Genomic DNA, 25525 nt, shown 5'->3' with positions numbered 1-25525 from the left:
AGAGAAGAAAGAGCACTGTGGCCAGCTCATTTTGGGTGGTAAGGGGCCACTCTGGATGGGTGAAAAATGGTTGACACGGCTTCTGAACGCGATTGGGTTTCAGCCTGACTGCAACTGAGCATCACACTGTGTGTGTGTGTGTGTGTGTGTGTGTGTGTGTGTGTGTGTGTGTGTGTTGGGGGGGGGGTGTCACAGCAGGGCAGCCACTTCAGAGATAAGTAAGGGAGAAAGGTGAGAGGAGAGAGAGGGAAAAAAAACATGGGGGTGGGGTGCAATACAGATTTGGCATCACTGTTCAGAAAATATGAGTTGTGTATTGTAGGCTGGTACCATTTTTTCTGGAAAGTAAATATTCTTCCAAACCGGCAATAACGATGTCATAATTCTAAGGGGAAATTTTAAGTAGTTCAATTCATTGTTTCAGGAAACTGAAAACAGCTTACATTAAACAGTTTCGAGGTGTACACAGAGAAGTATGATGCACAGAATGCACAAGAAAGGAGAACATTTAGGAAACCGTCTTTGTAAGAACTTATTGTAGGCTACATTAATGACAACTGCACACAGAGAAACCTTGTTTACTACCCATGAATGAATCCGAATGCAGAATAATTACGACAGGAATAGTATATTACATCTACACACGTACCCGAACAGGTCTTTTTGTACCTAGCCATGTGGTATTGTGGGTAGTATTAAAAAGCGATAGCGATCATCGTTTTCTCTGCGAAAATAAGTTGAGGGTATGTTTATCACTTATTTGCATCGTCCTCCAATAAAAAAAATATATGGAAAGTGACCACGCTAAGTCCTATGGAAAGGTATTTAGCCCACATCTATCCACTCTTTTTGCATACAGCGTTACGAAAACGTCAACATTTCTGCCTATTCTGGAAGACAAAAATGTGTGCGTCTCTCTTTCTCTCTCTTGCGCGGACTCCGCGGTGTGGGGGGGGTTGCATGTTTAAACCAATAGGCTGGGAGCAATGTTAATGTCATTTCAGTGTGCGTAAAGCCCCGGGACCACTGGCGAGTTGTATACTCATGAATTCAGTGACATCTGAAGTTGTCTGTGTTTTGGTGTCATTCAAGCATGCCATGTCCTACATTCAGCCGATTTTGATATCGATTATAATTGCTCCGAGGAGACAGACACGTTTATCTTGACTTCGTGGACACGTATAAGTCAAATGAGACCCAAAGTAAACTGCGTCTTCAATTAAAGGAATATCTGGCTCGGGATACTTTGACTGCCGCCGAGAAACAAGACATAATAGGTGAGTTTACAGTTCATCTTTGATAGTGTTGTTATGACATGTTTTCATCAGTATCAGGGTTTAGCTGGGTTTTGAATAAATTACTACGCAGTTTTAACGAATTTGTGTGATATTGCTGGTTAGTAGGCAAAAGTATTCTACTACAAAAGTATTCTACTGTTAGCCTACCAACTTTTCCCACAACTTCATGCATTGATTTATTTAAATCCGAGAATGTGTGTTGTCTCTCCAATTTGTATGATAATTCAAATGGAAAGTCACAGGATTCATTTGGGGTAAATAGGCTAAATGAAAGAAGATTTTCTTCTGTGGGTAACTTCAAACTGGGTGTTAGAGCATATCGGGTGTAGGCAATGCAGTGCCGCTGCCCAGGGTTCCAGATGTATGGACTCAGCTGTTGCCTGTCACTTTGGTGACAACTGGTCGGCGCAGCGAGTTTGCTGTCTGTCTGTCGTGTACCAACCTCGAGTCTTCACATACGTGTATCGGTCCCTTGTGAGGATTTTTATCCACTTTAAAGTAAACTTCATATTCTTACGACGAATGTACGACGACCATTACAATAGGCGAAACCACAGACAAACAAAGCAACAATTTGATTTCAACTTCAACTTTTCAGTAACTGTTCCTCATGAGGACTCAATGAAACTTCAGATGTAAATAGGCCTATAATGTTTTTGTTTCAACCTTTAGCCTATTTTAACCTTTAGTCAGGGTGTGAAGGAAAACGCATCAATGATCCATTATGACTCATTAAAAGCCCTCTGAATACAATGAATAGGAGAATAGCTAAGCCTGTTCGCTGAATGGTATATGTCCATACCACCGGCCCAAAATCTGTCACTACAGTCGCAGCTGAAGAGACAGGAGAAAGAACATTGTTGCTCTGACGCTCTGCAAGTCCCAGTGCAGCAACGCGGAGGCTGTAGACTAGGGAAGTGAGAAACCGCAAAACAGATTCAGTCTCTTAAGGGCTCTTTACTGTATGGTCACTTTACATGATTGAGCCTATGCACATCTACATTTAAAGGAGTTTGGGGATTTGATCCAGGGTTGATTATTTACCCCCCATAAACTGGGCCCTTTATTTGGAGCCTCCCATGTGTCCGTTCTATTTTGTGGTATAACTTTCAAGACAGTGTCAAACTGCTCACGACTTCATGACAAGCAATTGTTCAGGGAAAAGGTGGGACTGTATAAGTGAGTCAGATGGTGTAGGATTGAGCATACGAGAAGCCTATATAGTAATGCCCTCTAGTGGACATGTTGGTGGCTGCAAGGGTCTTATTTGTGATCCGCACATTCGTTTGGAGTAGAGAAAGATGCCATACGCGGAGTATGAAGTCAACATTGAAACGCAAGGAGGAAGAAGGAGTAGTTTTCTTCATATTGTGCAAACTAACGAGCTTAATGAGATACCTTATCTGATATATTGGTTAGAAGGAAGCTAAATAAATGTATTTAGATTTCTTGGAAATTCTGATTTTTGGATTTTGTTTCCCTTTCTGCAGCTTAAAAATATCACGTATTGCACACACACTTATTCTTAAACGTATCTCTTTAAAGTAATATTTAAAGTTGATAACAATGTGACATTGTCCATTTTGGATTGTGATTATGACTGGGGCTATGAACAAACAAATGGTGAATAGCCATGACCACATTTGAGAGCAGTTCTCCTGAAATGTTATCAACTGTTTAACAGCCACGGGACAGTGATAATTCTTGCATAAGCCCTCCTGATTGCAGATGTGTTTTGTTTGATATATATGCCAAGTTGTCGAGTGGATGCACATCGGCACATCATTGCTGTGTGTGAGTTCATTTGTGTATGTTACAGCGACATGTGTGGCTTCACCGAGATTACAAAAAGTAAGCTGGACAGGGAACATAAACAGAGGAACCCATGTCCTTGTGGGCCAAAGGGCCATGCAGGCTGTGTGTGTGTGTGTGTGTCTGTCTATATATGTCTGTGTGTGTGTGTGTGTGTGTGTGTGTGTGTGGAGGGGGAGTTAGGGGGTGCACACGCATGTGTGTGTGTGTGCATATGTGAGTGATGAAAGTGTAAATGCAGTACCAGCATGTATACGCTGTTGATTTAGGGCCTTGCACCCACAAGACGCACACAGAGGCATGTTTGTGCGGAGCCAGAATTAATCACCTTGCAGCCGTGTAAATCGCCCTAAACCCAAACACTCTGGCAGGCTTTTATCCCAAGACTGGGCTCAAGCCAACCCAGAGAAGAAGTGTGTGTGTGTGTGTGTGTGTGTGTGTGTGTGTGTGGATGGATGAGGCTGTTGGGGGGGGGGGCGGGTAGGGGATGGCAGTGGAGCCAGCCAGACTCCACTCGGACCTCTCGGAATAACACTGTCTTTCATGGCAGAGATGAAGAGTGCCTGTGACGGGCAGCGCACTTCCGCCTGGCGGCCCAGCGGAGAGCCCTGGAGCTCATCGCCCCGTAAATGCCTCTCTGCGGTGGGGCTGCAGCAGGACCCCGTAATATGTGGCCTGTCGAAATGGTGGTCTATGTGTGTCTGTGTGTGTGTGTGCGCACGTGGTCACTCCCTCCACACGTCAGCTGCCACGCTTGGCCCCCTTTAACATCAGGCGTGGTCTTACACTGTGGTCACTGAACCGGGAACAAAATAAACCCAACATCAGATGCTGGTGGCGTAATCACCAGTGGTCAGGCTATGAGCATGCAGGGCCTGTCTCTCTTCACGCTGCGCTGTCCAACTTCGAAACTGGATGACTGAACATCGAGGAGAGACAGGGAGAACCTCCATGTTGAAAACACATGGGGAAGAGGCATATTATTTGCAGCTGATTAGAGGTGGCCAGTGATTTAGCGCTTCCAGCCTTGGCTGTTTACGAGCACTTGAAAGTTAATGCTGCTGGAACACATCCTTGGCGGCGAGTTTAATGTCACACCAGGTCTGCGGTAATCCAGTGCTGCGCAGCATAAATGTGGCTAAGCATCAGACCACCATGGTGATGAATGCTCCACACATGTGTAGACCCTTGAAGGCAGCAGCTGAGGAGCTGAAGTCTATCCCCAACAGAGCGCTAACATATCATATGCAGACTCACACATATTCCAGATCACAGCCATGCAAAGCGCATATGATATATGATATGTTTTTGTTCCTGCATTAATTTTATCAACACTTTTAAATGTACACCTGCATGTAAAATGCTCCTGTACCTTTTATGATGATCCATTATTATACTCAAAACCACATAAATCTCAAGTTCTTTTTTGATGGACAAGATGATGTGAATTTGCTGTTAAAGGGAAATTTCAGGGAGGATTTTTGTGCTGGGGTTGTTTGGCTTTCTTTTTGGATATGGAAACAGCAGCAAAAGAATCACACCAAATACTGTGAAAGTTGTAATTACATAGTATCAGGGAGAGACCAAAAAAAGTAAACATCTGGCCTCCAGTGAGCCATAAAACACCCCGAGCTATCCGCCGAAAAAGAATCCTCCAGCACTTTCCGGACCCCCGGCTCAAAGTGCTCCAAACTTGTGTGCCCCTCCCTTTCCTGTGCTCCTCATTCCAGCCAACATGTTGTGATTGTCAGAGGGGGATCTGTCAAGCCAGACTGATGATATGGGAAAGGTCAAAAGGAATCAAAATACAACCACCTAAGGACTCCACTGAACAGGGCTATGCAAGCAATTTCCTTGAATTCTTCACACGGAGTAATGTGATTAAAATGTCAAATTATTTTTAAAAAGTGTGTGATTTTTTTTTTGTACACATTCATATTTGTACATATGCTGTTCTGGTAAAGACTGATGTCAGAATTTCTAAAAATAGTAACAGAATTGGTACCACTATTGAGTCATTCTGTTCTTAACAAGAATGATCTCAAATCCCAAATGTATTAGTATGTGCTCTCATTTTCAAACATAACCTAATTCATCAGTCAAGTCCAGCAGAGCGAAAAAATGAATATGTAACTTTTCTTTAAACCGACCGCACGACCGCCCGGTATCACATTCCTTAATGCCTATTTCCATGTGAAAGTCAGCTTATAGCACCGTCCACTTCTCACGTGCTGGGCTATGACCAAGCACACTTTATAAAGGACAGCCCAGTGGAAATCAGGTATGCTTGGACATGGAGCCAGGAGCTCGGCCATAACACAGTAAAAATGTCAGGTTTCACCAATAGATCTCACTGTTTGCTTCCTCGAGTACTGACTGTCCACCACCCCAAGTAAATATGTTGGGGTTAAATAAATAGGTTAAATAGACTTAAGGTATATTAGAATATATTTCTGGTGATATTTCTCTCAGCAGTTAGGTGGAAATGTGGTGCCTCTCTCCTAGTGGAAGAGCAATGTATACATTCTAAGTTTTAGATTTCAGGATATTCACTAAATTTGTCAAGTCAGCACTGTAAGTTCATATTAGTTTGATGTGAAAAGAAAAAAAAATGATGCAACAATCTTGAACAAGAATGCTACCAAAAAACATGTTCTTTTCCTGGGTGCATAGTAAGGCATCTTAGGACACCTGAGGGGGAGCCTAAACAAGTAAAGACCCGCTCTGCATTGCCCGTTCCTCAGGCTCAGGCCTCGACATCTGGATTGTCCTCACCAGTTGGACAGGACCGGTCAATTCAAACAAATGTATCTTTACTGCGGCCACTTCAAAGCATGCGAGTATTATGTCATTGCTGGTCTTTGTTTTTGGACTCCCGGCTTCCGCTATGCTGTGGATTCATGTGGTTTTACAGTCCAAGCAATGGTCGACCCGAGGCTGGGTGGACAGGTGGGTCAATATTGACCGAGACGAGCAGAGCTGAGCCGAGCGGACGACACATAGCTTGCAGAGCAAACCCCACGGCCCACAATGGTGCGGAGGGATGACAAAGGCCAGTCTGTTTGGCCACGGCCCACATGGCAGCCCCCAGAGAGAAGGGGGAGAGCGCGAGGTTCAAAGGGAGCTGTTTGTGTTTGGAATGCTTCTGCACCACCTTCCTGTTGGAGATCAGCGGATGAGGAAAAACAGCGGCGAGGAGACAGCCAACCAGATGTGCACTTGCAGGCATCATCGTATCATCATTACACACACACAGACACAGACACACACACACACACACACTGATCCAAGCACATACCATACACACTAACAGACATGCCACGATGGGATGTTGCAGCATGGCTCTGATGTTTGAAAGTAGGCCTGATGCAGGGTAGCATGGTATGTGTAATCTGCTCTCGGTGATAACAGATGCCCCAGCCTGGTTTCTATTCACTTCCCACAAAAGCCCCTCCAAGATGTTTGGCCAGTAATAGCTCTGGTTTGTATTTTGTCAACACAAAGTGTACTGTGATTCATCAGCCAAAGCATGTCTTTTTGGATTGCTGTCTGCCTTTAGTTACGGGTGGCTTTAACTTTTTAACCGTGTGACTTAAATCTAAGGTGGTTGTTGTAGTAAGCAGGGCCTCTTGATCTAATACAAGGGATAAATGTTGTTTTTACTGCATAGGCAAAGGCTGATAGAAGATGCTGTGTTTAAGAAACACGGCCTGTTGGATGGAAGTTAAGTTCCTGAGTCAGGAAAAAAAAGAGCCCATCAGCCACAGGCCTAATAAAAGGGGCCCTTTTTTGTTTGACAACAATGGCTATCACAGCTGGTTACTTGGCAAGCAAGGTCATCACAGACCATTGCCATGGTCAACGCGACTGTCTGCTCCCCCCTGTGTCCGTGTCAGGATAAATGGTCCTAATCACGGAGCTGTTGGACTCACATGAGAGGGCGCTTTCCCCGCAGCTCTACAGCGGGCATACCTGCGATCCATTTCCACATTAAAAGACTGAGGGGCCAACATCAGAGTCAGGGATGTTTCTCTTAGGGGCCCCCGGTATAATTCAGCCACTTTAGTCTTTCTCTCCCTCTTTTTCTTTTGACTTTACCACCACCCCTAATGACTTAAATTGTGCCCAATTAAGCCGGGCTAAAATGAAGCATCCCCACTTACCCCGGTGACTGTTCCCTCTGTGAAATGCCACTGGAGCATGTGTTTAATTAGCCAGTTATAAAGCACTGTAGTGCAGTGCCTCACCAGGAATGTTAATGATTAGTGGGATCCCGACTGAGAAGCATTTAACTGTTTCGTACTATTGGCTAACAGCATTGGCCTGCTTTTTTTTCTCCCCAAGCCCTGTGGCTGGAGGTAAGACTCCCATGTGTGGGAATCAGGAGGAGCCATCTTGATTTTTATTGGCCCCACCACAGACTGGATTCCCAGGCACTAACACCCACCTACAACCACACAGCTCTGTGCCAGTTTCGCTCTGGGCGAAACACGAACAGGAAATGGTCTCCCTGACATGCTTGGATATAGCACTTATCGTCGAAACAAGGATCAAGGCAGGGAAAGACACAGTGCCAGATGTTATGTATTTGTTGAGTCATTTGGTTCTGTCTTGAAGCATTTAAAAGAAACATATATCCTCCATTGGGTGTCACCGAGTCAAGTGCTGTCTTTTTATGGGGATCGACTTTCCCTGTGCTTGAATATTTTCGCTTTATGAGAATCCACTAAACTGAATTAGTATCTGGTTTGGGTATTATGTATGTGTCTGTAATACTTACAAAAAGGTTTAAAAAGTTTGCAGTAAAAAGGAGTTCTGTATATGAGTTTGATTACAACATTAAATGGAATGGCAAAATCACATACGTCACTATTGTGAGCATTACAGTTCAATTTATTTCTAAGCTAACCATACCGAGATGCAGTATTATAGTACATATGCTTGTATACAGTGATTTGAAATAATGTATATGTCTCTAAGAGAGTGTGTGTGTGTGTGTGTGTGTGTGTGTGTGTGTGTGTGTGTGTGTGTGTGTGTGTGTGTAAGTGTGTACAGTTGAAGAGGTCATCCGCCAAGTCTATGTGTAGACTGCCACATAGTCTTTGTGGGGTTATAGTGTCAGCCAGTAAAAGAGCTTCCTTCTTTTAATTGCTCAGGGAGCTCTGACGCTTCACTTCCCATTGTCCCCAATGAGGTCTGGATTTTACAACTGAGTAAGTGGGTGTCAAATAAGGGGTAAAATACGATGTCTAAATCCCATGATTTAACCAAGACATCCTTATCAATAGTGTTTCACTTGAAGTTAAGATTCACTATATGGTTTAACATACTTTTAAATAGATTTTTTCTTTCAAAAAAGCAACACATACAGAAATCAGCCACTGACTGCTAAATAAGGCAACACTTTAACATGTATTAAATCACTGTAATGTGCTTTTGGAGGTTATACTAATATACCAACTCTGCCAAAACAGCGCACAAACCTAATAATAAGTTCACATTTAATTAGAATTAAGGTGAAATGCACACTAAGTTTTTGTTAGCTATACCTCCACCACAACAAATAAAGGCCAATGTAATATTCCCATTACTTCTGGATTTATTCAAATGAAACATGTGATTTGGTTTGGTGATTGGTCCAATATAAATTGATTATAGTGATTGATTGTTTTATTTCTAACAAAGGTTTAGCCATGGTCATAGCATGATATATCATCTCCTTAACTGATTTGTGAGATTCACTGCAGGATGAAATGACCTCAAGCAAGGTCAAGTGTGGTTTTCCTACTTATTCATTATTTGGCTCTGTGTTTAGACATAAGTTTGTCAGGGGAGAGCTGTATGTGGCTCACATTCTGCTGAGGCTGGTCTTCCTTGGGAGATATTGTCTAAGGGGTTATCTGAGGGTTATACCAGTCACCACCACACTGTCTGACCTAAGTTTGTCAGTTCCAATCTCCCTAAGTCAATATCAATGCAGAGTCAGCTCCACCAGTTGACCTTTTCCTCTTTTAGGCGTAAAGGGCTGTTATTACAGTAGTGATAGGGTTTTATGGTCCTTTATGACTGCACCTTTTGTTGTGGCTGCCCCCTGATAATGGCCATTGGCAAGTCATTTAAGCCTTGAGACAGCCCTACTTTTATGATAAGATGGCTCTCATCACTGGGTGCTACACTCAACAAAGGCTGGGGACAGTAGTAAATAGCAATACAATGTAAGGGCATACAGCACTCTGACCTTCCGACGAAGAGTCCTCCGTAGTGCTGTTACAGTGCATCTTGTTTCCATGGTTCACTCCCAACATAAGGAAAGTACTTTAATCCATTAGGTTGTTACACTACAGTAGATCAGCCAATTCTCCATGCGTGAGCAGGAATCCGAGTCATGCCAGAAAAAAATGAAGTTTTGTTATTGAATAATTGTTCCTGGCTGTAATTCTTATTATTAGGAATGATTGCATTTGACCACTGACCAGTGACAACTGAACCGTATCACTGGGCCAGCCAGGCTCTGATTAAATGTTATTTCTGGGAGGATTTTGAGATGAGCCCTCGCAGGTCTGTTTTTTGCTGATCTCCAAGAGCCTGAGGGATTATATTGTCCAAGAATCCAGTGCTATCCACAGTGGTCAGGTCTTTAACTGTTGGAGCATGTTGGCAGGCAAGCTCTCAGGGGTGTTGGGACATGTTGGGTCAGAACCTTGGTTTTTGCCCTCTCTCATTCTTCCTTTTACAGTTGAGGTGAGGGCCAGGTGTGAGGTGCTGTTGGGGTCATTGTAGTCGTGACGGTGGAGGGCCATAAAGCAGGGGAGAGATTTACGATTCGCTGGGCGCTCACAAAAGGTCAGAGGTCAGGGATATGTGGCTTGTCTTGTTTTATATTTCACAAGTATCTCAAGTGAACCCTGAACTGTGAAACAAGACCCCTCTCTAACAATAGTTCTCCACTTTTAGTGTGCCACCAGCAAACCAAACTCCCATCCCCTTTTAGTGGATGTGTATTTGGATAGACTTGGATGTAATAGCCTCTTCTTAATGACTTCTCTTTCTTTTTTATTAAATGTGTGATGCACAGCTGTAAATGATGGGTTAAAATAATGTAGTTTAACCTGAATTGTTTGATTTAAAGTACTTTGAGAATTTGAGTGGTGTTGGACAAATTGTTTTGTGTCAATGGTCAATTGAAGAGTCTTTGTCCTTCCATTAGAACCTGTTAGATCACTGCGATGCATTTGCTGCAATGCTCTTTAGTGTATTGTCATTCATGCCCCCCCCCCCCCCCCCTCCATGACTGGCCACTAGTAGCAGGCATAGTTAACAATAATGGTTTCCTTGTATGATTGAAGTACCAACCCATCACATTACCAGTCATACCTAATGGGAATTTAAAAAATGTTGTCTCTCAACCTATAACAAAAAGCCATTGGAAGGCATCCCTATCTTCAGGATTTTAGGTTTTGCACCCAGCTTGAGTTGTTGCTCTACACTTTGTATTTTCTGCTCATTCATTTTGGCATGTAGGCACCACAGCATTTGGTTTTCTGCAATGCTTACCTTAAAACACATGAAAGCACCCCACCCTTGCAGGATGTGGAATTGTTTCTCCCTTAAAGACTTGCTAATGTAACAGGGGGCAAACTCTGCCTTTGCACAAAGGACTGCAGTTCAGCCTGGAGCCTGCTGTGAATAGAACTCTGTGGCCTTGACTGCAACAATGGCTTTGTCACATACCTCCTCACAAACCTGAAAAAACTCACTCCTTCTGTCTTTTTCCCATATACTAGTTTTAATGTGTTCGAAATTACATACAAAACTTCAGCTTTTAAAAATATATATAGTTGAAGTCAGAGTTACAAAGGGCACTGTGAAATACTGGTTAATTGACCATTCCTGTAAATCTTAATACTAGCATACAAGCACCCTTGCTAAGAGTGTCCACAGCATGATGGTACTCTTGTAGCTTTGCTGTGAAAAGTGAATTGTTTGGGGTCACCAATAAAGACCACCCTGAGGAAAGGGGGATTGGATTTCATAACTTCCTCCCCCGTTTAGGAGACATGGGCTCCGGTGGCCACAACCTGAGCCTAAACTCTGAGCTTTGTTTATTGAAACAACAGGAAGGCCTTCACCTTTTTCACATTCCACAGGAAATGAGGGAGAGAGGATGAGGTCAACTGTCCCTCTACTTTCCAATTCTGGGGGCATTCTGCTCTCTCAGCTCTATACATGGAAAGCATGGCTGGCTCTGTTTGAGCAGAATTTAACTCAAGGCCAAGTCAGATGCATGCATGCAATACAAGATTCTTTTCCAAGGCTCCTCCAATCTATTTTGTAGCATCAATGGATGACCTGTGGTCATTTTTCTTAGGGCACCAGATTTGGCACAGGACAGAAAGGCAGGTTTTGTTCCAAGTCTGGCCTGGAGCTTTTGTCAGACTCACAATGATTCCAACAGCATTTGTCATTTAATCCCAGGGTGGCGATTCAAGCCTTCAAGATGACTAATGGAATCTGGTTTCTGTGGAGAGTAAATCACAGGAAGGCGTATAAAAAGTTCAAACTCATTTTCCCCGAAGGCAACATACATTTCCTCGTACAATCACAAGGTTGATAGTGAAACTTCCTCATGGAAGTGGTGGATTTGGATAGGGACATGTCTCATTCATATGTTAAGCAGGGCTCAAGATTCCATGGGGGGCAATTCTTCCATCACAGTGGTGTGGACCTGCTGACATCATTGTTGACTTGGGAAGTAAGGGATGGACTTTAGATGAGACCCATTCAGCCTCTTGTAAGAGAGCACAGACTAATTCTGGCCTTTGACATTCACTTCTCACTACACTGGTCAACCCATGTAAAACAGAGGGATTTAAGCATAAAGACAGCATCACTGCTGTGAGAAGAAACCCAGTTCATTTTGTATTGTTCACAACTTAATCATTTTACAGCCACAAAACTTTTAGGATTTCTGCAAGATGGCACCATTTACATGTAGCATAGTAACACATGGACTGACATGTGTGAGCTGTTAAGTAACTAGCAGCAGACGTCAAGAGAGGGAACCCAACATTTTTAGGAAGGGAGTTTCTGAGGAAAGCTCACTTCAGGAGAGAAACTGGAGCTATTGAGGAGGGGCGGACTCCCCGGTGGACCTCATTTGAAGAGTGTTTGAAGTGCGATAGGTTGGGTCGCAAAGGGTGAATGCCCCATCCTGACTGGCTGAGCCCTGGTCAGGGGGAGTGGCTCAGAGCTGGCGCTGACACTGTGGGACTAGTAGAGTAAAGGAAACAGCCATCTGGTTGACCTGCTCCCCACCACACACACACATAGGCACAGACATACAGGCATAGGCGCCAGAGCGTGTGACACTCTCTCCCTTTGATATGGGATGTAGTCAAGCTGACAGCTTTGGATGCAAAAGTTCTGGACCAAGGATTGGAGATTGCCTGTCTTGGATGTAGACAATCGTACATGTGGTTGCTATAAAGCCCAAAGACATGTAGCCCCGAGACTTGGAAGCATACAGAGGACACATCAAAACTTTTGCCAGCCAGGTGTCTGTTGCTCAGTAAGGTAAGACAAGTCTTTGGAGTTTGGAGAAATTTGTCCAGGGCAGCAAATGTGTTGGTTTGATCACTGTAGAAGTATTGCGCTAAGCAACATTATTAGGAAATATTTCCAAGCAAATTCTTTGTGATATCAAACCTATCAAACTAAAGCCATAGATGCAAGCTTACTTTCAGGTTGCTGGATATCACTTTGTACCAGGCAGGTTGACATGACTAAGGGGTGCAAATTCATTAGCTGTGGTTTAAACATAGCTTTGTAGAGTCTAAGAGGTGTCAGGGTGTTGAGGAAGGTGTGTGTATGAACACACTGGCAGTATGGTTCAGCTGGATGGGTCTGATGATTGTGACCAGAGGGTGCTTGTCAGCTGTCTGCCGACAGCACATGTGTGTCAGGCCATGAATGCAGGTGGTCTCTCTCAAGCTGCCTCGCTCCACAGGGGAAAGCCTCACGACCATTTGGCCTTGGAATAATACTCTCCATGATGGATGAGGCCCTGATAGGGTCAGCCGAAATGCTGCCTCTTGCCTCTCCACATTGAGACAGGCTCATCTATCTCAAATGAGTCGTCACATGTGGCCTCTCTGTTTTGTGTATTTCTATTCCATGTCTTTGAGTTCAGACTCTTTGAAAGACCTGATATTAAATATTTAGTTTTGGCCACACACGGCAGACACATAAGACATACATCTCACACATTAGTCTTGCTTTGATGATATTGTAATAGTAATTTTCCATTTCCTTTGTGTCAAACCTTGTAAGCTTTGGGCAATATGCGTCTGCAACGTTTTTTGGATGCACTGTAGGGGAAAATAGCATATGGACTCCATTATGAATTGTGCAAGCTGGCTCTGCCGATCCTGTGTTCAAATGTCCTATTACAATTGTGCCATTACTCCGTGCTGTGTTCTTGAAGCACCAACAAGCCTTTGGCTTTAAGTAATTATCTTCCAAGCAAAACAAGCCCAACGTGTCTAAATGCAAATCTAGTGTGAAAATGGTTCCTTCCAACAGAAGCAACAGATATGTCACAAAATGTGCCAGAAACACCACAGGAAATCTTGTGGCATCTGTAGCTCAGACATGTCATAAAACACTTTTGATGAAAACAGTAACCCTCAGAAGCACTACATCTTGCCTCATCATTCAAATACACACTGTGAGAATCGTCTCATTAAAATTTGTGAGCTTTCATATGGCTTGTGCTGAAGCTGTGAAACTGTTTTCTAATCAGTATGGAGAATTCCCGAATTCTGATGTACTACCAAATGTATGTAGCTGTCTAAGGACTCGATTATAATTAACTCTTAAAGGTGTACCGTCACACCGGTGTGAAGGGAATGTTGGAAAATGAATGTTCTAAAGAATTTCTGGGTTCACTGAATTCAACATAGAATTTTAGAACCTTCAATTGTTGCGGAAAGGAATCTTATGTTAGAATGTTCAAAGACCCACACCTTTAAGGGTTAAGGAAAATATCATATGCCTATATACTAAAGCACTTTTGATTTAGTGTGTGCTCCAGGGGTTCAACTCTTCTTAGTGAAGGTGAACACAGGCTCATCCGTCGCAACTGCTGACAGATTTCTCCCTAAAGGATTTACTTAAACAAATTAGATGAAGTGGTTTAAGCTTTGACAGATTTCCCCCCGAAGGTATTACTTAAACAAATCAGATGAAACTGTAGGAAAGTGAAGTAGGAACTATGGGCTAAACTAAAGGAGTCTGCACGCACTCTATCCTCACTTCAACAAGGTTACAAAACATCGTTTTCCCATACTTTTGTGTAAATGCATCTCCATTGTTGAGAGGGTCTATTACCATATGATTTAGGGCTAGTTCTCAGGCTTGATCACCCGATTACCCCCTCTAGGGTCCCTGGACCACCCCCCACCCACCCACTTCTGCCCCTCACTGGGGTCTATAAGCCCACTGTGGGTGGACCTGAAAGATATGCATCTCAGGCTCCCAAAAGCCATGTTAACAAGTACCTCTACAAAAGAGAGGGCCTGTTAAACACTTAGTACAGCAGGGGTTCACAGCAGTGTGGGAGGACACACACACACACACACACACACACACACACACACACACACAGGAACTGGCCCCCAGCCTCCCTTCCTGCATGCAGGGCCTACACGATCATCGTTGCCAACAGATCATTAAATATATGTTTGTTTTTCATTCAGTCCAGCTGCTAGTATATCCCCACACTGCAACAGAACACGTCTAATCTGTCTCCCATCTCTTGTAATGTTGATTGAATGTGGAAATGGAGGAAACGCTGTGGACAACTGCTTTGGATAGAATTAGCATACTTAAGGATGTGGTTCAAGGGAAGGGCGTCGGCCCTGACTGTTCTTTATTCTTCAATTCAACTTGGTGGGTCTGCCTGCATATCAAGGATGAAATACTGTATCTGTGTATTCTCTGAGAGAAAGTTTTCAGACCCCCAAATAAAAACTGCTGAAGAAATGTGTCTACCACAGTGGCACTGGATACACGTTCCAGCCTATGACAGTTTCAGTTTCATTCATTCAACATTCATTTTGGCTCACGTTCTTTGGAAGTATGTTGCAATAGAGAAAAAAAGACACTGGCTGGTACTAAAAACTTACCCTAAAAACAGGGTTGTAGTTAGCACATGAATGACCATGAATACAACAAAAGAAGCTTCTTCTTTTGGCTGGGGACCCAATCTAAAGACAGGTTTTGGGGGGCTCTAAATACCAGTGGCCGAGATAACAGGCCTCATTTAGCAGATAAAACAGACAGAAGAAGTAAACAGCTGCCTGATAGAGCAGGCCTCCCTGTCTTCTGTCACTCCTCAATGGAGAACACGTCAGAGAATTCCACATAAGGTGTCAGTCTCTGTTTCTCTCGTGAGGGCTTGATAACAATACATTTTTGTTTGGGCATTTATCATATTTCTCTGCTGTGTGCTGAAAGCTGAGTGCTCCATGGAGGACACTGGGTGTTGTTGTTGGTTGTGTGGTGGTGTGATATGACTTGAATCTGTTGCCTGTCCTTGAGTGGCCAGTTTATGAATAGCCAGTAGCTGTCTCCTGGGAGGCAGCTAATCATTCATCAGCAGGGCAATGGCATGTGGGGCTATCCGAGAAAGACTCGTCACCAACGCAGAACAGGGTGCAGCAGATACAGCTGACACTGTCAACAGTTTGCTCGTCATGTTTTTCTTTTTTTGGTGTGTGTGTGTAGAGGGGTGGCGTGTGTATATGACCCACACTTTCAGGCAGCCAATGCATGGACGACATTCCAAGGAAGATATTTTTCAAGCCCTGACCATCTTGTCTGTGTTCTTCAAAGCCAGCAGTCAAGTGTGGCTGGTTTTTTCAGCTGTCTGCCGGGCCCTGGGAGGGGGGGGGGGGGGGAAATGGGTGGGGGAGCCAATGCCCATTCTCCATTGAAGCCTCACAGTCAGAAGCCTACAGCCTTGAGCAACAAGCACAACTGGACAGCCATCTATTTTCCCCAATATGCATCATGGGGCTCTTCTATTGATCCGCTCACTTTCCACAGTAAGGGGTAACTCATAACACAGGCTTTGACGCCAACATTATATAGGGCCATCAATTGGGTGAGGCTGCAAGGACATGGATGTCAATTTTTTTTATTGCAGTCATGAGAAGGTGGGCATGAAATAAATCTCCTGGGTGATTGAGCCGTGCAGGAGGGGTGAGGGGTGATTTGCGTAGTGGCAAAGAGAACAGCAGCTTCTCCTCATTCCAGTCCGGTCTGCAGCATTGATCTCAAGTGTGGCCCCATCCTCTGGGTCAGTGTGTGTGTGTGTGTGTGTGTGTTTTCTGAGGGGGTGTCTCTCTTTGATCTCGCTGTGCTCCGTGTCCACCACCGCATTGCGTCAAGGTCTGATGACCATGTCCGGGCACTCCCCTGGCCAGTCTCACCTGTTTCCCTGCGCCCCTCCTGTGAAGCTGCACCAGGAGATGAAAGGCAGAGGAATGGGCCTCTGTCCGCGTCCTGACCATGAGTCTTTCTGGCAGGTTAGAAAACAACGGCTCAGGCACACAGTGCACTGGGGGACAGAGGGAATCTGCTTGTAGAGACTTTCCATATGTGACTGGATTTGCACATGGCCTGCACTTCCACTGGTAGGCTATGTGGTACTGGGGATGCTCTTCTTTGGAAGAGAAAACCAAAAGCATTTTTCTTACTTCTTTGAAATCTACAGTCTGGATGGTGCTAATTATACATGATGCATGATGAAGGGGAGATATAGGATATCAAAAAAAAGACAAAATATATGGAGGTATTGTAAAATACTCCCATTTTAGTAGGAAAGACCAATAAAAATTCCTGACGAATCCCATCATGACAAAAAGGGCTGTATTAAATTGCTGTTAAACTAGACAAAATGTCCCTGCGTAAATGTGCTGGAACATGGGAGTGTCACCAAAACCACATCAGGCACGACCTCTGGGTGATGCATTGCCACACTGGCTATGACAGTAAAATGGCAATCTTTTTATAGGCCAAGCCTTTTTATAGGGCTCTCTGCGGAGGAGCCAGGTTTGCATGGATAATTGTGCTTCCAGTGGTGGTGACAATGCAGTCCCAGCCCTGTGGCATACATCAGAGTTTGTGTGCATGCGTGTGTGTGTGTGTGTGTGTGTGTGTGTGTGTGTGTGTGTGTGTGTGCGCTGCTTTACATTTGACCAATGTGTTTTTCTTACTTGCTGTGCCGCTGTAGGTCGCTCTGATGAACCTGGAGAACGTAGCCGGTTACCACGGTGCCGTGAGGCCACTGGACATGGAGCAGAAAGTCAGCAAGCTCACCTTTGGCTTCCAGCGGAGCTCCACGTCGGATGACGACTCCGGCTGCGCCCTGGAGGAGTACGCCTGGGTGCCGCCAGGCCTGCGTCCTGAGCAGGTGAGGTCACAACTCGTCATTCCCCTTGCCTACACTTCCTGTGTGTGAATACTCTTGTGAGAATATAGCACTCTTATAGGGCATTACTTCACTCTTATAGGGCATTACTTTTCTTATATAGGGCATTTCTTTTCTTTGACCAGTCAACGCTTGAAAACAGAATCCATAGATAGAGTTCTAATGTGTTAAAAATATGCATTGGCCTACTTTCACATGGCTCAGGGGAAAAAAGATTTTTAAAATCAGGCTGTTAGGTAGCACCGATTTGTTTAATTTTGTTTCGTACCAATAGTACTTGGTGACCTCGAGAAAAAGAGATCTATTTGAAAAATTGCCAGAGTTTTCCTTTAATGCTACAGATAACACTGAACAATGTGTTCAGTGGATTAACACATGTCCTTAATTAGTCAATTTAATCTGTATCCATGACTCAAACACTCTGTTCTGTTAGACACAGAATTTAGCATGGTAATTCATTTTAATTTCAGTTGAGCAGATTCTGTTTCCAAGTCCTCAGGAGTGCTACTCCCACTAATGGTGATGTCATTAAGCCAACACACTATTTTTAACCTCAAATAGTTGGTTATGAGAAGGTCACACTAACTCACACACTTACTCTGCCACCATGTGAATTTTAACAGGCTGCAATAAGAATATTGTTAAAGGTCACAGGAGAATGGTGACTTTTTTTACCATGCGGAATGGACTATTTTAGCCCCAGATGTACCAATTGAAAATCTGACAGCCAACGGTCATAGGCAGCCCAGCCCATGCTGAAAACATTAATCAGTATTCCTAGTGGTCCACTGTATAACAGGAAAGGACTTGGAAGTGTATAAAACATTTCATAGATGCGTGTGGATTTTAAATGATCAAAGTGTTGATTTCTGTCAAATCCTGGGACTACTCCCAAAACAGACGATAAAAGCCTTGTCTAAAAATACAAGTTATGTGTCAAGAGTTTGAGGATAGAGTACGTCTTGTTCTATGGGAGGTGTTGGAAATAAAATATTGTGCCAAATATCTGGAACATTACATTAAAGCCTTACAGTTGGCACATGAGATCAATCAGTGAGAGCGTGGTTCCAATAGCTATCAATTTACACAGCCAGCGCGAGAATGACTCTGTTGGAAAGGCATGTTCTAATTTATAGGAATCCGTGTCTATCCCTTTCTTTTTCTTATGGAGCAACTCTGAGGCCCCCCCCCCTCCAGTCACTCTCTCTTTCTCTCTCTCTCTCACACACACAGGATGTGTGTTTTTTCCTATTTACAAACCCGTTCATGGAAAGTCTGTGAGTGATTATCACGAGCTGGCAGACTCTGAGCCTCGAAGGCCGAGTACCAACCGCTGGCTAACAGCGCACTAAAGCACTGCAAGCCACGTCTTTTTTTTCCCCCCTCCTCCTCGTTTACAGGCCAGTCCGCAAACACAGTCTGCTTGTGTCTGGAGGCGCTGTGATGTGGCACTCTCCCAAAACAATGGGGGAGGCCCTCGTTCTCTCTTTGCCCACCCTCCTGAGCAGCAGCGCTCTGGGCTGCAGTGAACAAGAGTGATGGGCCAGAGCACCAGGAGACCCCTAAAATCTGAACATGCTGGGGCTTTGTGTAAAATGCAGGGAATAAAGTCTTATGTCTTTATAGCAGCCATTCCCTGGATTGCCCCTCTGCACATTATGGGTGATCATTGCAAGGGTGAGACCCAGACCCGGGACTGGGTCAGCACAGCCCTGAGGGAGTGGCGGAGAGGGGCCGGGCTAATAGCTGCATGAAAATGTGCATAATTTACGACGATGCCTGATTGTCAGAGACTAAATGGCATTCCAGCAGCTTGTCTTAGCTGCAGCATGGATGGACACTCCACTCCACTCACAGGCACATTCGGCCTCTTTATTTGAGGGCTGTAATGACCAGAGCTCGTAAAGCACTCTCCCCTCACTGCACTCGGGTCAAAGAGCCAACGGGGCAGTCCAGGCAAGCAGTTCTGTTCTGGTCAGAGTGACAACTAAAGGCTGCTTGTCCCCCCCCACACACACAACCTTCCTGGTAACTGCTGAAGAGACCAGGCATGTTTGTTGTGATAGGATGATTGTATAACTATTTTTGGACATTACTGAAAGGTTTTATTTAAACAATGTTCGTGTGACGTGAGCTGCCTTTTGACTTTGCTTTGAAGTTAGTTGTGTGGGAAATTACATAGACGATTTCAATTTTATCTTCCAATGTTTTTTGCCGCCACAAGTCATGGTGTTTTTTGCACACACTTCATCATGCCGTTTGCCTCCACAGAACTGAGGGTTTCTGACCTCTTCCCACAGGTCCAGCTGTATTTCTCCTGCCTGCCTGAGGACAAGGTTCCCTACGTGAACAGCCCTGGAGAGAAATACCGCATCAAGCAGCTCCTGTACCAACTGCCTCCCCACGACAATGAGGTATGAGTAAAATCCGAAGAAGGTGCACCATAAAACTATGCTACAACAGGCTCACACATTAGTAAAAGTGTAACGGGCAAGGATTTGCAAGCCCACTAACATTTTTCCCACCCTCAAAGACCTCAAAGACACCCTTGAACCTGTGCTGGCTGTGGGACGCTTTGTTACGACTGGTAAAACCCTGTGATTTTCAGGCCCGCTCAATGGCCACAGCATTCCCGGTGGTGCCATCACAGAGGGGATCTTTGTTTTCATCTGCCTTCTCAATGGGTGCCGGCACCATAAGAATGAGGCTCTTTTGACTTGACTTTATGATGTTTGCTGGGGAGGACTCTGCTCGCCATGTGGTGTGAAGATTCCTGGCATAACATCAGTTTACAAGCAGAGGCTGATGTGGCAGTATATGTTAAACTGGTGGGTTGTGGGGGGTGAATGTATGGCATCACTGTTTACTGGGGCTGAGTGGCAAGACAGCCTCGCTTGTACATCTCCACTTGTTTTTTTTTTTCCCTTTTCTGTCATCCATCTCTTGATTTCACTCTAAACATGGAACCAGTTTGTGTAAACGCCCCTTTCACTCTCGTTAAGGCTTTGGCTGGTGTTTAGTGTGGGGTTGGGGGCGAGGAGAGGAAGGGTGTTTGTTAAATAGCAGAAAAACAGGAGGTGGTGTAAACTGAGGTCAGGCCGTGTCGTTATGGACCTCACCCCAGATTTGTGGCGAGAGATCATTGTCAGTCTGTGTGCCAAAAGACTACTTTCTCATGTGTTTGACAAAGCCAACACTCTTCCCCCTCTATTTATCACTCCCAGGTGCGTTACTGCCAGTCCCTCAGTGAGGAGGAGAAGAAGGAGCTGCACATGTTCAGCGTGCAGCGCAAGAAGGAGGCGCTCGGGAGGGGGACACTCAAAATGCTGCCCAGGACAGTAGTACATGCCATTTGTGATCATGTGAGTATCAGATTTACTACTTGAGCTTCTAAAACAAAGGATGGGAACATGATGCATAAATCTGTTCTTGAATGCTCAAAGAAGAAGTTAATCAATGTTGACGTTGTCAATGCCATTCTGATGTTCCAAATCTACTCTTTTGACTGGCACATTCATAAACATATCCCCTCCATTTCTTTTCTGACTATGTCTAAAACAACACAGCCTGTCTTCTCTCATTCAAACAAAAGTATCATTTATACTCTGTGCTGATTCTAAACTTAATGTAGTAGAAAATAATATCCAGTTAGTTCTTACAATGGCTGAAGAGCAGCCTGAGGAAAAAAACATTAAACCCTATGAAAGCATATTCCTCTGAAGCGGCCAAAGTTCACTGATGGGGTAAAAGGTCCATGCCTTCCCTTTCATTTCATAGCCATTCTGACCCTCTTTAGTCGTCCAATTGTCGTAGAATCCAAGCGAACAGGCAAGCTTGTGTCCCCACATAGCATACAGACATAAGGGAAAACAGACCACAGAGCTTGCAGCCATAATTCCTTCTGACAGGGGATGCCACATACTGCCTTGGCTCCAGACAGATGGAAGGGGATACAACACCACCGTTATTCACCAGCGGGCCACTGAAATGTTGTGGCCATATGACACCCCAGTTTCCAGCGATGCCTCCATATTTAATGACAGGAAACGACTGTGGATGTCATCTTGTACCAGCCGTGGTTGCATAGAGGCATGGAGCATGCCGTTCTCCCAAGCCACATGTAGACCTGCTATCATTTACTGTTGAGAGATATAGCCAGCCAGGGAACTTAAGAGGGAAAAACATGGTCGCATATACTGATACAGGAACTGTCAAACTAATCACAAATCACAGCACCAACCAATCAAATTCAAGTATTTAAGTGATTTATATGATTCCTGGTTCTCATGGACTGGTTTTCTTTTCTTCACAGTGTGGGGAAAGTATCAATGGTGGCGAGATGACCGTTTTTGCCTCCAGAGCTGGGCCTGCACTCTGCTGGCACCCTGCCTGCTTCGCATGCTCAACCTGCAATGAGCTCCTGGTGGACCTGATATACTTCTACCATGAGGGCAAGATCCATTGTGGTCGTCATCATGCAGAATTGCTGAAGCCTCGATGCTCAGCTTGTGACGAGGTGAGTCTACGTCCACTGTTCGGCACTAACATCCATGACAGAGCGAAGCCTAATTAAGGGCTTCGTTTCAGCCAAGTCTTTTTTTCAGAATATTTGTTGCGTCTTCAGAGAAGTTAATAACAGACTAGAGATACTGGAGTGAGACTTTGCAGAGAGTTGACAGTTTTTCCAAAATCTGTGAAATACAAGCTTTGCCATCGTCCCATCTAACTGAAACTCTGCACCCTCCTAGATCATCTTTGCTGACGAATGCACAGAGGCAGAGGGCCGCCACTGGCACATGAAGCACTTTGCCTGTTTCGAATGCGAGACCATTCTGGGTGGGCAGAGGTATATCATGAAGGATGGACGGCCTTACTGCTGTGGCTGCTTTGAGTCTCTCTACGCAGAGTACTGTGAGGCATGCGGAGAGCACATTGGTAAATCCTCTTGGCCTGTGCTTTGTTGACTTCTACCTATTGAGTATGCGTACCACAGAGATTCCACCGGTTTGTAATCAATACCCTTACTCCCAACTCCAGGTGTGGACCATGCTCAGATGACATATGATGGCCTCCACTGGCACGCAACTGAGACATGTTTTAGCTGTGCCCAGTGCAAGACTTCCTTGCTGGGCTGTCCTTTCCTCCCGAGACAGGGGCGGATTTACTGCTCTAAGGCCTGCAGCATGGGAGAGGATGTCCACGCTTCGGACTCCTCAGACTCGGCCTTCCAGTCGGCCCGGTCTCGCGAATCCCGCCGCAGTGTGCGCATGGGAAAGAGCAGCCGCTCGGCGGACCAGTGCCGACAGTCGCTGCTCTTCTCCCCTGCTGGCAACTACAAGTTCCCAGGTTTCTCTGGAAACGCAGAGGACACGCTGTCTACCAAGCTGTCTCAGCTCAGCTTCCCCGATGGCCACTTCTGGGGGAACAGGGAGGAGCAGGAGCAGGAGGCCCCTGAGGACCATGAGGAGTGGGCTGAGCATGAAGACTACATGACCCAGCTCCTGCTCAAATTCGGAGAGCACGGAGTGTTCCAGCAGCAGGAGGACGCCAGGCCAACAGAACTGTGGATGAACGAGTCTGAGGTCAAAACGAAGGCTGAACCCAAGCCAGGTGGTGGCAGCAGCAGCCAGAGCCTGGCTAGTAAGAAGTACCAGGTGGACATGTACTGGGCTCAGTCCCAGGATGGCCTGGGAGACTCGGCTTATGGCAGCCACCCTGGCCCTGCAAGCAGCAGGAAGATCCAGGAGCTGGATTTGGAAGAGCATGGTGCAAGTGGCTTCAAGCGGAATGATAAGCAGTGGTACAACGACTCTCTGGAGTGCATTACTGATGAACTGAAGCAGAACACGGCGAGTGTGAGGGACTCAATGGACTCTTTGGCATTGTCTAATATCACAGGTAAGATCTAAGACTGCTGCTCAATGCATTTCCTATACTGGTGTTTCTAAAAATGTTACATGTTTTTAGTAGCTTTTTTGACTGATCTTTTGATAATTGCAGGAGCTTCTGTTGATGGTGACAGCAAAGATCGCCCACTACTTTACTCATTACAAAACTTTCCTGAACTTGAAGTAGAGGACTGTGAGAAAACCAGCAACATGGGAACTCTCAATTCCTCCATGCTCCACAGGAGCGCCAACTCCCTCAAGAGCATGACCTCCGAGCTGGAGCAAGAGGAGGTAGTGGAGGAAGAGCAGGAAGAAGAGGTTGTGCCACTACCAGAGGCGAGGCCCAAGCTGCCTCACCTGCCTGTGCTGCGTAGGACGCGATCGCAGTCCAAGCCCCAGCAGGTCAAATTCTCAGATGACGTGGTGGACAATGGACGCTACAGCGAGCTGGAGGTGCGCCAGCCACCGATGAGTGAACGGACTCGCCGACGCGTGTATCACTTTGAGGAGCCAGACCAGCGGCAACACCAGCATCATCACCGACACAGGCGGCGCAGGAGTCGCAAGTCGCGATCAGATAACGCCTTGCACATGCCCCCTAAAGAGAGGGCCCGCGTCTACTTCAGAGAGGACCACCACAGGCACGGAAACCCACAGCAGTATGGACAGCAGTCCCAAGCCCATGCTGCCTCTGATTATGGTCTGCAGAACCCAGCTGTGGAAAGGTTCCTGGGGCTCTATGGGGCTGAGGATGATGACTGGTGCTCCACCTGCTCCTCTTCTTCATCCGAATCAGAGGAGGAAGGGTTCTTCCTGGGCCAGCCAATTCCGCAGCCTAGGCAACCCAGGTACCATTACTACGCTGATGATCTACCCAGCCAAGTGTCTCCCAACTTTGGTCCAAGAACAAAATCCAAAAAGAAAAGGGGACATAAGGGCAAAAATTGCATAATTTCATAGGTCATCAACTATAACTTCTATTATTTTATTTCAGCTTTCTTCACTCTGTATAATACTACGCTTTTCAAAGACCTGCATTGATTTCCTTATGTTAAAGTTGATGGGGACTTGAGATGGCCTGGATGAGCTCTATAACTGTGTTTACACTAAACTCCCTGTTTGACAAAAGTAGGAAACCTGAAAATGTCATATTCCAAATGTCTCCTTGTATGAGTACATATAGTAAAGTAGGAGAGCCTGCTCCTATCCTCACTTCCTTGTATGAGTATCAATGTATTAATGCGAGTATCAATGAACACATTTTAAGAACATTTTTGCATTTCAGTATGCAACTTCAGTTGACATTTACTAATAAGTAATAAGCATCATTGGCAGGTTTAAAATATATTTATGAAACAGCATTTACAAACTGAAATTCTTATTTAACAGTGCAAATATTAATGTATATACTGTAAAGTTAAGATGTAAAACTGATATTTTTATATCCCTGAGTTTCAAAAGATGTTTTTATATGTTCTGGCTACAAGTAATAGTTTTGGACCTGCAGTAATGGTTTTGAGTTCTGCTTTTGTTAATCAGGGTTTTAAAAATAATAAAGTAACATATGATCATTACTTCTGACCCATGCTATCTTCATGTATGAGTTTCTTTTGTACCAAGGCCATCAATGGGGTCAAAAACTTTGTATTATCTCAGGCCTAGTCGGGTTGTATTTATAGGTAATGGTATATTGCAAATAGATATATATATAATATATATATATAACATATAATCTCTATAAATGTAAAAAACATGGAAAAGAAGGCTAATAAAATAAATTCATAATAAAATTATATCATTACACACAAACATGTATTTGTGTTGAGGCTATGGAGGTTTCAAAACAAAGTTTGATTATTTTGCTTTTCAACATTACCATATTTTTAAAATTTCTAATAGTGGCCAGGCCATTTTTCCCTTTAACAACTTAACATGACCAGCATTTTTGGAAACTCTGTGGTGACGAGAGACCAGCTATTAATTCAGCTGGATCAAAACACTGTAGCTAAATTTTAAACAGCAGTAATTCAGCT

The 25525-nt window shown here is 44.7% G+C and overlaps 1 protein-coding gene across 2 annotated transcripts; it reads left to right on the top strand.

The window, feature by feature from the left end:
• Positions 1-1022: 1022 nt before the first annotated feature.
• Positions 1023-25066, top strand: prickle1a (prickle homolog 1a). Of its 2 annotated transcripts, none has more exons than XM_048257959.1 (8): positions 1023-1277; positions 17407-17586; positions 19905-20018; positions 20829-20966; positions 21917-22120; positions 22353-22539; positions 22642-23502; positions 23605-25066. In XM_048257959.1, the coding sequence occupies exons 2-8, from the start codon at positions 17416-17418 to the stop codon at positions 24450-24452; spliced, it is 2523 nt and encodes an 840-aa protein (XP_048113916.1). In that variant the 5' UTR covers positions 1023-1277; positions 17407-17415; the 3' UTR covers positions 24453-25066. The 2 variants fall into 2 exon arrangements, with proteins under 2 accessions (XP_048113916.1, XP_048113917.1); XM_048257960.1 differs by lacking the exon at positions 1023-1277 and adding an exon at positions 12421-12683.
• Positions 25067-25525: the final 459 nt, after the last annotated feature.

This window comes from Alosa alosa, chromosome 11, assembly GCF_017589495.1.
Source record: "Alosa alosa isolate M-15738 ecotype Scorff River chromosome 11, AALO_Geno_1.1, whole genome shotgun sequence".
Classification (NCBI taxonomy): domain Eukaryota; kingdom Metazoa; phylum Chordata; class Actinopteri; order Clupeiformes; family Clupeidae; genus Alosa; species Alosa alosa.
The sequence above is the reverse complement of the archived record's forward strand: the minus strand, read 5'-3'. Positions and strand labels throughout refer to the sequence as shown.